The following is a 13,677-nucleotide window of genomic DNA, read 5'->3' as shown; positions in this document are numbered from 1 at the left end:
CTGTCGAGCAAAGGAGTCAGACCCAACCACGCTGTCGAGCAAAGGAGTCAGACCCAACCACGCTGTCGAGCAAAAGAGTCAGACTCCGACCATAGAGTCGAACATCGAAGAAAAGAGAACAAGAAGCATGGAACAAAGAGAACAAAGAGAGCAAAATAAAATTTTCTCGACACCTCGCCGTAACCTTTTGACTTCGCCGCAATATTTTGACATCGCCGCAATATTTTGACCTCGCCGCAATATTTTTACCTCGCCGCAATATTTTGACTTCGCCGTGGTTGCAATCGAGCAAAGGAGTCAGACTCCGACAATAGAGTCGAACATGTTCGAGCGGTTTACTCACGCGTTTTGAATCGCGCGCGTTTTACTCACGCGTTTTTGAAGAAAACGGAATTATTCAACACCAACACCATAATCGCCCTTAGCACTGACTCCAGCCGAGAACCGCGGCAAAAATTTAAGGCGAATTTCAAGATTTTGGGGCGAAAATATTTCATATTTATAATATTTACTAAATTTATTTTGTTGAATTTTTCGTGTATTGTAAATCTAAAAGGAGGCGTTTAACTTTTTGCACGGTACCTAATTTGTTTTGAAGATATTGGAGCATTCAAATAGCTGCTAATTGTTAATTATTAATGCGTCTGCTGGATACGGTTCGGGCATTAAGCTGTTTAGTTACACGGACCTTTAGTACAAGTCGACATTTAAGCAAGGTGAGCGCCCCCAAGACAGAGGGGTTCTAAAAAATCCAGCATTGTAGCTACTCGACGACCAAACGAGGCAACAATAAAAAGTCCCCGTTGGTTTTGGTTTTTTTTGCTTGCAAAAATTCTAAAAATAACCCAGAATAAAGAAAATTTTGCAAGATATACAATAAGTATATGTAAATACAATATGTACAAAAGAAGAAAGTCATCAGCGCTATCTAATCTGTCGCAAGAGCCAGTTGCAATTTACTCACCCCCGCAAAGCGTTCAACGACCCACTTGTTGTTCCTGGCCTTCAAGGTCACAAAACGTTGCGGCGTCTAATAATGACGTCGCGATGCCGGTGCCGGCAATATTTATCAAAAATCGCTTATCAGCGAGAGGAATTATTATAGTAATTTCAAAATTGTTGATTTTTAGCTACCATAATACACGGAGTATAAAGTTTTTGTAGATTACCCATCATCCCCTTTCCCCCGTTTCCTTCTGTATAATGATAAATTAATGTTTATTAGTTTTATAAAACAATTAGGTTAGGCCTACATTTTGTATTGCGTTTCTGAGATTAGCTTGAATCTTTGTCATGTGCTGTATTAGTGGGTTGTATGTACTACGAACCCAATTGCTTGATAAGAATCTTGAAACTTTTATTTTGATAAGATTTTAAATGCGTTCGATAAGCCTGTTTTTCTCCGCTAGTACATATGCTCACCCACTTTCTGTTTTGAACTCTTGCCTTACAGATGGCAACGGACATTAGATTTAATGCATCGCTTAGCGGCAGTGATCCGCAGGTTCATCCCGTACTGATTATTGGACAGCTGCGTCATTTGAATTTACTGAAATTTGATCAGTTGGCAAGTAAATTGCAGCCACGGGTTACCGAGGAGACTTTTCGTAGTGCCTTGGCTTGCCTACATCCGGCACCGACAGACAAGGTATCACTCTATCTGGATGTGGCTACAATGGCAGCTTTGCCGTTAAAGGCATCCCGTCATAATACATCATCGCGTGCCCATGCCATCACTCGTCTGGTAAAGAACCATGTTCTCAATGTGTCCGAGGAAAGTGTGGTACTGGTTTGTGAGCGAGAGAATCTGTTCGCAAGTGCCTGTGCTGTGGTACGAGCTTTTCCTCTGTACTCCCGCAAAACAGGAGGTAATGGCCAGCAATTCCAAAGGCTGCTTCCCCAGAAGCTGGAGATTCTGTGGATAACGCCGAGCAAAATGCCCGAAATGTTGTTAATGTCGAGTTCATTGTAATTGACAAGGATGGATGCATTGAGACTGATCCACTTACCGATGATGAATTAAAGTGTCTGAATGAGACGACTCGTGGTATTCGTCTAACGGCTCGTATTGTGGATATGCCTTGCAACGAAATGAATGTGGACCACTTTATTCAGAACATTGAAGAACTAGCCAAGGAGTTGTCACTGCAGCCTCAGATAATACGCGGCGAGGAATTGCAAGAGCGCGGCTTTGGCGGCATCTATGGAGTTGGCAAGGCGGCCACTGTGCCTCCAGCCCTGGTGGTCCTCTCCCACGAGCCCAAGGGAGCCCAGGAAACAATTGCCCTGGTCGGAAAAGGCATTGTCTATGACACTGGTGGTTTAAGCATCAAGGGCAAAACTGCCATGCCTGGAATGAAACGGGATTGTGGTGGTGCGGCTGCCATTTTGGGTGCCTTCTATGCGGCAGTCAAATGCGGCTTCAAAGATAATCTTCATGCCATTTTCTGTTTGGCCGAAAACTCTGTTGGGCCAAATGCGACGCGGTAAACATTGTTACAATTATATATCGTAGATTCTCTTAATTAATAATATCCATTTCTTTAGCCCCGATGATATTCACACCTTGTATTCGGGTCGGACTGTGGAAATTAACAATACCGATGCAGAAGGTCGTTTGGTCCTAGCGGATGGTGTTTGTTATGCCAACAAGGATCTTAAGGCTAACATTATTCTTGATATGGCCACATTGACTGGTGCTCAGGTGAGATTAAAAATGATTTGGGGGTCTCGAGTATTTATTTCGAAAATATGTGCGAACCTATTGATATGCATTGGTTCATTGTAGTTTTCTCTTTACATTTATAAGCAATTTGGATGATTTAACTTTCTATCCCGCATGCAAATGCTTTTACCCATTAATTAGTAATGTTTGCATTTCCGAGTTTACTTTTATTCTCTAAAAATAGCTTCCCATATTCCTTTTCATATCTAATAATTCCTTTATTCTGAGTGGTTTGCAATGTCTTACGCTTCCTTATGTTTTTTTTTAAGCCAAAGAAATTTATGCCAAGTACTTTTTACCCCAAAAGTCACGAGGTTAATTGGAAAAATAAATTGCAAATTCTGGTTCCTTCGTGAAACCTTTTCGTTAAACAAGTAGAACAACAAAGGCTTTTGTGGGCAGCAAGTGCACAAGGCTGAGGGAGAAAAGAGTGAGTCCTTTTGGTTGCACCAAAAAACCGAGAGAGAGCAACAGTGAACGAACGCGTTGCGATGGCGCACAATTACCATAAATCTTGGCTGCAATTTGCTTAAAATATGATGCCAATTTACGTTATTTGTGGTTCGATGGGAAATAAATCGAAACTGGTTATGGCCAGTAGCCTGGTAGCTGGCAGTGAAACAAGAAGTTGGGGGCAAGACAATGATGGTAAAAAAGCGGTGGCTTCAATTCAAATTCATCTTTTTGTTAGTTTTTTCCAATTGCTTGGGGTTGCCTTTAAGTGGACCAAGCCTAGAAGTGGGCAACACTTTTTGTACAGTTTTTTTCAATTTTGTTTAGAATTCGTTTTTTGGCGCTTGTTGTGCTTAATTTCATTACAAATACACACACACAAACACAGAAGCACAAGTACGAATATATATACGTAGACAGCATGCAATAATATTAATTGCCAACATTGGCGCAACTGCCACTGCCAACAACAGCAACAGCACAACACTTTTTCGCTTTTACATTTTATGTTGCTGCTGTTCGTTACACCTTTTGTTGTTGTTTTCAATTGAGTATGTCTGTGTGTGTGTATTTGTGTGTGTGTGCCTTCATTTGTCCGACTGCAGTTTAACACGTGCCATGGAGTCCTTGGCTCGATGTTGGTCCTGGCCCTACTGTGGTCCTTGTCCTGGTCCTGGTTCTGTACTCTCCTCTTGTTGTTTGGGTGTTGCTTGTGCTAAATAACCTTGCACCTTTTTATTGCTGGCCGCGTCGGAAGCTTGAAAATTTTCGTTTTTCCTTGCATTTCCTCTCCCTTTTTTCCCCCCGATTCTCCTATACAGCAAACTTAACATTGTTAGTTGGTGTACAGTTTTATTGCTGGCATTTTGTTGATTGTTGCTTGTTTTTTTCCTATCAAAACCCCCATCCAGATGGCCCAGCATCAACATTTTAAATGCCATAGAATTAATTTTTTTTTTTATCTTACATGGCTGCCAGTCTAATTCTCGAATGTTTTTTGAATACTAATTGTGTTTACTGGACTCTTAGTTTAGGTTAAATATTTATTAGAATTAGCTTTCAAATTATTTTAAGACACTGAAATTCGATAAATATGAGTTCCTACTAAACTCCTACATATTAGTTCATAGTTATAATTATATACGCAAGTTTAATCTTTAAATTGTTGAGTTTATATTGTTAAAAGCTATATTATATTAAAAGCTACTAGAGCTTAAAATGATATATAGAGTTTAGTTGATATATTAGATTACGTCTGATATGTTAGTTTGGTATTCACTACAATTTTTATATTAATTTTCTTTATATATTTGCAGGGTATAGCAACTGGCAAATATCATGGAGCCGTATTGACAAACTCGGAGACATGGGAGTCAAAGTCATTGCAGGCTGGACGTAAATCCGGCGATTTATTGGCCCCCATTATTTACTGCCCCGAATTGCAGTTCTCTGAATTTGCATCGGCCATTGCTGATATGAAAAACTCTGTGGCGGTAAGTTAAGAATTTTCAAGACTAAAATGCCAATCATCACAAAATTAAAGAACGCAAGAAAATGAATTAGTACGATGAACTTTATGGCTCCCTCAAAAAGAAAGTATTTATCCAAAAGTTAGTAAACTCAGACCCTTTATGTTAAAAAATGTTGTGTAAGAGTTTAGTTTAAATTCCAATTAATTAAGAGTTGATGGGACTTAATTAATGCCAGAAATTATACATTTTTTATATACGTATGTATGATTTATATGTATTGGTTTTAGCTAGTCAAGCGTTTGCTGCTAATATTTTACACACTTCCATTTTTTAATTAACTTTATCGATGGCAGTCAACCGCATTTTTTTATTTTCTCTCTTTTTCTCTCTCTCTGTGAGCGGTTTCATGTGCTCCATCGCTTCTGATTTTTCGCAATCGACCGCAACGTGGCGAAAAATGATGAACGTCATGTTTGGTTTAAAGATTGATTAGTATTACTGTGATTTATGCCACATCCATGTAAGAACATGCCCCCCCCCCCACTCTCTAGGCCACTCGCATGCATGTATCTAAAAAAGAAAAAAGAATAAACCGACAGAGAATGAAAAACTTTGGTGTTCAATCTATGCTAGCCAGCCACTTTTGCAGCCATTACAAAATGGTGAACTAACGCTTGGAGCAGGCGCAACCCCGTTGTTGTTGTTCTTGTTGGTGCCCAAACTCCCCGGCCAATTGTCCCTCAAGCCACACCACAGTTGAGAACCAAATCGAGTTACCTTCATTGTAGAACGTCTAAAACGCTTCGGATCAATGGTCATTCATCATTGTCACGCCGTGGGCGAATGGGCAGAATGGTGCGTAGAGGTAGCAGTGAGGTCAAGTGGCATGGCAATTTTGGCTACCTGCCACAAACATACACATACGCACAAACATACACCCTCCTTCTGCTTTCATTCCGCTTTCGCCTGTTGGCTGTTTGATTTTTCGTCGTTTCTGGTCTCAGCCAAAAACAGAAAGCACACCAAAACCAACAAAAAAATGAAAACAAGTCAAAATATCACACCATTGCTGCTGCTCCTGCTGCTGGTCCTGCTGCCAGTCCTGAGCTACCCCAAAACCCACTCCCACAGTGACTGCAGTTGATGTGACAGCGCCGCGCACTTTGTCAATCCTGTGCCCTCTGATAAAGTGTTTTAAATTCCAAATGCATTCAACGTTAAATGCGAAAAAGGTGAAATTTTCGGCCAGCTTTTGACTAAAATGAAAAAATGGAAGCTTTACACAGTTTTTACTAGTTGTTGCTGTTGCTTTCCAGGTGGAATTCCCATGTGTTGCGTTTAAATTACATGAGTGATTTTGTTTCTTTTTTTTTTCTGCTGGTAGTTCCCACTAAATGGACGGATTATGAGTGTTGTTAGTGGTCGCTTAACTTTGGTGGCCCACTTTATCCTTTTTTTGTGTTATGTTGTTTTGTTCTGTTTGGGCCGCAGCTCATTTTGGCTAGCTTTTGGTGGAATCCCTGGGGGAGATGATTAACTCGGTTTTAAACTGCATGCAATTCATTTTAGCTTCAATTTTGATTTATGTATGTTTGATTGTTCAAATGATTAGTGGGAGGACTATAAATATAAAAGATGGAACACTAAATAGCATCTATACAAGTTCTGATTTCGAGATCGTACGTGTCTTTAGGTGAATATTATTACTTTTTAATTAATCTTTAATCGATTGACTTTAAGTTATTTTGCAAATTTTAATATTTAAATGTATTTTAAAAATTTAATCGAGATGACCAAAATGAATGTGGTCAATCAATATCCTTGTCATTGCTTTCGATTAATTTTATGAAGCTCTCTTTTCGGTTTTCTATTTCGGTTTAGTTTCTAAAGAATTGAATGACTTTATAGATTTTATTTGTGTTTTGTTGTTTTGTGTTTTCCTTTTATTAAACACTGTTTGAATTTTCATCTTCCGCTTCAGTGAGCACAACATGAAAACGATAAAGACAAAAACAAAAACGAACGAAACGAAACATTTCTTAAACTTTATGACCGAAATTTTGGCCTAGACATGAACGTTGAAGGCACGGTTCCATGACCGCCACCAGCTAACTTATTTCGCTTCTTAAATCAAATGTTTTGGCTTCTGTTTAGCATCGATGTGCGCTCGCAGGAGTAGGTTAACTCAGTATATACATACATACATAAGTAAAACATAAGAAGCAAAACAATAAAATTGTTTAAACACATTTCTTCCAATTGTTTCTCAATTTTGGCGCACTCTCTCCAGCCTAAGTAAGTATTTTGTGCGTGCTACTCCACCGAGACTAAGTTACAAAAGTTACTCAAATTTTATGACTGTGAAATTTTACCATTGTTGGTAATTGATTTTTATGTTAAATCGTAAAATGTGTGCGGTAGGTAGGTGGGAAGGGAAACATGAATTTTAGATAAATCCGACTCCACGAAAAGGCGGTGGCACCGACGGCGGCGGCGGTAACAACAACGTGTTGCAATCGCCGGGGCATATGCGTAATTGTTTTTCTCTCTTTTTTTTGGTTTTGGTTGTTGTTTGCCTTTCCATTGTTTTTTGCTCCCCATGAAAGTTGGTAAATTTTTATTAAGCGCCAACATTTTACATTCAATTGTTTTTTTTTTCGTTTTGCCAAATGAATTAAATTGAACTTTTTATGCAGCAAAGTTTGGATTTTTATGGCACGACCTAAAGGCGCCTAAAATGATATTATTATATTTGATGTTGTAGTTGTTTTTGCATTTCGGATTAAACCAATGTCCAGTTTAGCAGTCTATATAGATTTATATACATATTTCTCAATGTCAACTTTAAACTTTCACTCTCATTTGAGATTCTCGGGCAGAGGTCACGTAATTCGCTCAATAGCCGCGACTTCCGTTGCCTACTTATCGGGGCGGTGGGTTAGAATGGGTCGGCAGCCGCCAGACATCGTTGTTAACACAAATCTTTCCGCTTGTTGTGAGTCGGTTTCCGTGCAACTTTTGCACGTCTTAGCAGACCGACCTTAAGCAGCTTGCTGTCGTCGACTTTTATATATATGTATATATATATATAGAGGTATATATGTATTGTATATATAAAGGAAAAAACGTATCTTTGTATTGGTAATATTGCTTTTTAAAAGAAAGTTTTCTTACCCTATAAACATTGGATTAGGGGGTATACGAAACAAGTCGGAATAAAATAATATAATGAACAGAGAAAATATTTAAATTGATATTGCAGTTTAAGATTTCGTCTGCAAAGTTTTTGCAAAATATACGAGACGTTTTGTGAAAAAGCTAACATCAAATAATATTAAGTTTAAGCTGAAAAGTTTTCTTAATCATCTGATTATGTTCATTGTTTTATACAATTCCTCAACAATATCAAGTATATAAACCTGACATTTGTCTAAAAATATATTAGAAATTCAATAAATATTTATCATTTCTAATGTTCGTTGGACCTATAAATAAAGGAATTTGCTTGCCAAAGGGTAACCTAAAGTCGATGCGGCCAATTTAGATGATTATTTCCTTGAAAAGACGCCGACTTCACTGGTAAAATTGAATAAAAACCGTTGACGCTCTCACCACTATCTAGAGTGCTAAAAAGAAGAGGAAACTCGCTGGTGAACGAAAGTGTAATTGATATTGAAACCAGTCAAAGGCATTCAATATTGATGTAGATGGCCACTGATGGGCAAGAGAGGTGTCGTCATAGTGTCCACAGGAAATGTTACACCTATCATTTCTTTTTTTCTACGTTTTTTTTCCGCTGTTGTTTCAATTGAAACCGTCAACCGGCCGGTGGGAATCATTGTTGGTCGCTAATTTAAATTCTTGTTAATCGTAAATGAACCGCATGAGTTGCTGTCAGGAATGCTGTTGCATCAAAAGTTCATCCGTTCCATCCTCTTGATCTATCTGACACTTGTATTGTCACACATGTGACAATTTGCGTGGATATGAGGAGAGGAGAGGAATTGGCACGGGCATGGGCATGGGCATAGAGTTGGGATTGGGTTTTGGTCACGTTCTAAACCGCAATTAGTTGTTGCGTGCAGAGTGGTTTGAGAAATGCTGGCGCGTTGGGTTGCTTCGATGGATGTGTGGATGAAGGGATAGAGGTTACCATACCATACAACTGGCTTGGTTATTTACAAAAGGCTGAGAGACAAAATCAATGCCTCGGCTAATGCAATCAATGTTAATGACATTATGTTGACAAATGTTTGCCATTATTGATGAAAGCACGCACTGGCCCCGGCATGAATGAGAAATCGGTTGGGGTCACTGAAAATAGGTCTCCCTCACTATATATGTATGTGTATACGTAGGTGTGTGTGAGTGTGTTTGTGTGTGGGCTGTTTATGGGTTGCTTATGTGTCCCTATCCTTATCACATCCAATGAGCAATGATTTGAAATTCGTTCTTTTTTAAAGCTGAAAATGTAATTTTTAAAGATATAAATTAAATTTGTAAAAGAACAGAATTTGTTAGAGATAAATTGTTTGTTTTCTTAAAATAGATAATATAAATAACTTTTGTCTATATGATTCATTTGACTTTATTTAGTATTAGCACTTTTACAATATAACGCGTATTGTTTGCCTTCTATGGAAAAATTTGTTACTCAATAACTTCTAAAACTGAAAATAGTTAATATTCTCACATATAAGATAATTTTACTTGAGTTTTTGTCCAAGATTTTAGTTCAAAAACAGAATGCAGAACTTTGCGAGAGTTCTACTATGTATGTATGTGTTTATGTATATAACCACATCCCCTCATAGACTGATTGAATAACATAGAAACATATTATACTCTCGACACATAGTGCCTTAAACTTTTGCCAACCAAACTGATTTTGGGGGATTGGCAATGGCAGCGGCGACAGCCGTAAGGTTCCCTACAAAAGGATCACTTGTTATTAGTTGGAAGAGCCGCCAAATGCAGAGCCAGAGACGGTCTATAGAAGCAACAACTGGGTAAAGAAAGTCTTAGAAAAACAACAACTACCACGTTGCCAACTAGTTTCGTCAATGGACATTTGACTTCCGCTTCAACGACGGACGATGTTTGCACCCTTTGTATAACACATGATGGTGTGTGTGTGTGTGTGTGTGTGTGCGATTTTCATCTTGAGAACCAAAGCGACGGGGCAACGCGCGTTGTCATGCAATTTGGACAGCTTGCTGTCTGCTATAGTCTGTTGCTGCTGTTGCTAGTGCTACTATCCATGCTGATGGGGCATGTGGTGGAGCTTGACAATCACCTCCTTTTTTGGCCAACTGTCAGCAGGCGTAACACGCATGGTATGTGTACAATATGTGTGGTTCTTGCCTTTCTCTGGTGCTGTGTAAAGTGTACTTTATGTTTGGCATTTAAGCGCTGCAATTTCCGCTCAAGTTAGTAGAGTGACTGCTTCCGCTATATGCAACTGCCACTGCCTCATATAATTTAAGCATTAACACACCAAGTCAGCAATCTTTTGCCCAGACGTCTACAAATACATATATCGAAAATGAAATCATGATTTAAGTTGCAATTTTAAGGCAGATTTAAAACTTATAAATTTATCAACTAAAATGTCTCCGTTTATTATACGTTAACCTATTGTAGTTGTTCTTATATCATAATTACATTTCTATGAACCATAAAATAATGTAAATGAATTAGTTAAATATATCAAAGAGTTTTGAAATAACTTAAATTGTTTGCTTTGTATGCCAAACGCCCCCCTCGACGTTTGTTGCCATACTCAGCGGGATATTTTTTAATAAATCGTTGCCAAAATGTTGATTGTTGTACATACGATTGGTTTACATACATATTTTTGTAAATACAAATGTACGCGTTCTGTTTTTAAAGTATGAATTATGTTTTAACATAGTTAAATGGAATGTTTGAAAATTTTATAAGGTCCTTTATTGGAAACCTTTAAAGAACGCAAAAAAAATGGTTCGATATTGCCATTTAGCAAACAGCAAATGATCTGTAACTACGACGTATGCAAAACTATATGTCGTTTATGTTTATGTCGTATATGATATCCTAAGATCATCTTTCAATATTTGCCTTTAAATATTTTAGACACAATAGATGTACTTTATGAATCGTTTATTAATGAATTTTTAATTTTTAGGATCGCCAAAATGCACAATCATCATGCGCTGGTCTCTTTGTGGCTGCTCATTTGGGATTCGATTATCCTGGCGTTTGGATTCATGTCGACATGGCTACACCTGTGCATTGTGTAAGTAATTGCTAATGCTGTTTCAATTAGGATTTGTTTTTTATATAAATATATAATTTTTACTTGTTCTTTATAGGGTGAACGTGCCACTGGTTATGGTGTGGCCTTGTTGCTAACACTATTTGGCAATCATACAAACTCAACGCTTCTCCAATCGATTGCCCCCACTTTGGAGGAGCCGCCATCGAAGCGTCTTTGCCGCGATTAAGAAATCATCCAATTTCAAGTCTAGCCATATTCTATTTGCGCATTTCAATCAACGTTCAATATACACGTACATAAATGTCAATTTTATTAGCCGACAGGCACTAAAAAAAGAAGAGAAAGATTGAATCAATAAGACAAGTGAAAAGGCTTTAATGATGAGCCTTTGTTATATCAATAAATTGCTTGAGCAAATTAATTCAAAATTCTGTTTTACGACTATTGAAGTGAAGGAAACACGAACAAAGGAGTGGGCCAGGAGGTATACATACGACTAACACACATGCATGGGACTTTATTCACTCATCCCATGGCTGTTAAATTAAAGGACTCTCCTGTTGCTGACTTCTCACAATTAAGTGGATTCATCATCATCATCATCATCATTATCATCATCAGCAGCAGCAGCAGTAGCAGTGCAATTGTGTTGCCAACAACAATACTCACCGACAATACAAATTAAATTGCAACATCATTGTGCCGCGTCGTCAACGTTGCCGTCTTTGTTGCCTACTTTTGTGGGCGTGTGAGTGTCTGTGTGTGTGTGTGTGTGTGTGTGTGTGTGCGATGTCGGCACTCGGGCGTTTGTCAGCTGTCAGTGGCAGAGTGTGAGGCGTGGCAAGGCCCACACCCTTTTTGCTAATACCATGGCACCTACTTGTGCACTTTCATTTCCCTCTCACACTTTTGCCATTTCTCTTTTATTCTTCTTCCTTTCGTTTTTTTTTCTTTTGCACCCTCGTTTTCTTCTTTCAATTTGCGTTACCTTTTTTATTTATTTTCACTTTTTTTTTTTCTTGTTTGCTTTTGGGGCTGCGCACTCTTGCGCTTTTATTGTTTAATTAGCTTGAAATGCGTTTATTTTCATTTGTAAGCGCTGTAAACAACAGCGTCAGGTGAGACTATAAGAGTGAGCAGGTGATTTGTTAAACCTCGAAATGTAGCGCAAGTAATTGTCCAATTGCATTAGATGCACTATAAAGGCATGCTGTGTGAGTGGCTTGTGTCTGCATTGCTTAAGCCAACAATTGCATTTCTATTAAATATCTAAGCAATTGCTGCAGACGGTAGATGTTACCCTAGTTAGGAATTTTCAAAGGGTGTTAGTTGGTCAGGTTATGTAAAATGGACATTTGTTTATTGTTAGTTACCCGATAATAATAAAACTGTTTACTTAAAAACATTCAACTCTATAACAGAGTTCCCAGAAGGTTGCTAATAATATTGAGTTGATAACAGGAGATTTTCGTTAATTTACATAAGATTTTTTACAAAAAACAGATAGAAATGAGAAGAATATACCCAATGCCTAAACAGTCTAGGCAGTGTGGTTTTGTTTTTAAACCTTTTATGGAATTCTTTTTTATTAGATAAATGAGAAGCCAAGAGAGAAAGGATTAAGTGCTTTATACTTTGGAAAAGATATTTGCTTATAATATTATTTTATCAGTTGCAATTTACATAGTCAGGAATCAATGTTTATTCGTTTGCAATTCTAAAGTGCATTAAATTTTAGAATTTCCTTTGTTGCTATTGTTGCATTCAAATTGATTCGCTTGCACATCAATCAGTCGAGAGGAATTGACCTCAGTCGCATGGAAGTTTTAAGCCTAAATGGCTTAACAGAAACAGAGCTCTTAAGTCAAGTGGCCAGTGGGCCATAAATATCTTCACACTGCGCCTGGGATGGCAGCAACCTTTGACTTTTGTCGCATTGGCGCTTAGCCCCAGCGGTCCAAGTTGTATAGCTTTAGTCTTGCACACAACTCAATTTGAAGTCAACTGGCCTGGTCGTTTGGCCACATTGCGTGTCCAGGGTAAAGAGTAACAGTAGGCGAAAACAAAAACAACTACAATGAAAAAAAAAAGAATCCTAAAACAAAAATAAAGACAAAAGCATAGAGAGGGAGAGAGACGTAGAGGGACGGACTCTGGGAGAAGGAACAGCAACAAGAGCAATATTAGAATTTGTTGCTATGCCATGCGTCGAGAGTCGAGACGGCAAGCAGCTTTTGTGGGCATTCTCATTGTTTTCCTGGACATCCGCATCCTTGTTGGTGTTGGGTAGCTAACCCCCAGCACAGCATTTAAGCTTCACAAGTTTCGAACAAATCCCGCCCAGATACATAATTCTTTTTCGCACCTCAAGTGACAGAGATCTGGCTTAGTAGTTGATTTTTTGTTGCTTTTTTTTGTGTGCAAATTCTTAAATTATGCAAAAAAATCCAAAGATTTCCCTATTCAACTAACCGCTAGCCTTCCCCATTCAGTTCCCCTTCCCTGACCGCCGCCAACCAGTTGGGAATATGAAAAATAGATAATAATTTTAACGCAACACAAAAAAAAGAGAAACACGAAACAACAACAGAAGTCAAGAAAGAGAAACAGAACGAAACAAAATGAAAACAACAACAAAATTGTCAATTTATAAAGTGAAAGTTTTTGTCAGCTAATGGATGCCAAAAGTTTAATAAATAATAAATTAACTGAATTATGTAGCTGCGGCGGAAAAAAACCATAGCATAACTTAAGGCGCACTCTCAACG

At 38.2% G+C, this 13,677-nt stretch overlaps 1 protein-coding gene across 1 annotated transcript; it reads left to right on the top strand.

Moving 5' to 3' along the window:
* The first annotated feature begins 472 nt into the window (after window positions 1-472).
* grsm (granny smith) lies at window positions 473-11,337 on the top strand. Its single transcript, XM_068296026.1, is given in 7 exon segments — window positions 473-716; window positions 1,454-1,874; window positions 1,877-2,486; window positions 2,548-2,704; window positions 4,495-4,671; window positions 10,817-10,927; window positions 11,004-11,337. Coding segments are annotated over 7 exon segments (1,686 nt in total). The 5' UTR covers window positions 473-638; the 3' UTR covers window positions 11,136-11,337.
* Window positions 11,338-13,677: the final 2,340 nt, after the last annotated feature.

Source organism: Drosophila tropicalis, unplaced genomic scaffold, assembly GCF_018151085.1.
Source record: "Drosophila tropicalis isolate 14030-0801.00 unplaced genomic scaffold, ASM1815108v1 contig_859, whole genome shotgun sequence".
NCBI classification, from domain to species: domain Eukaryota; kingdom Metazoa; phylum Arthropoda; class Insecta; order Diptera; family Drosophilidae; genus Drosophila; species Drosophila tropicalis.
Note: the sequence above shows the minus strand (reverse complement) of the source record. Positions and strands in the feature narration are given on the sequence as shown.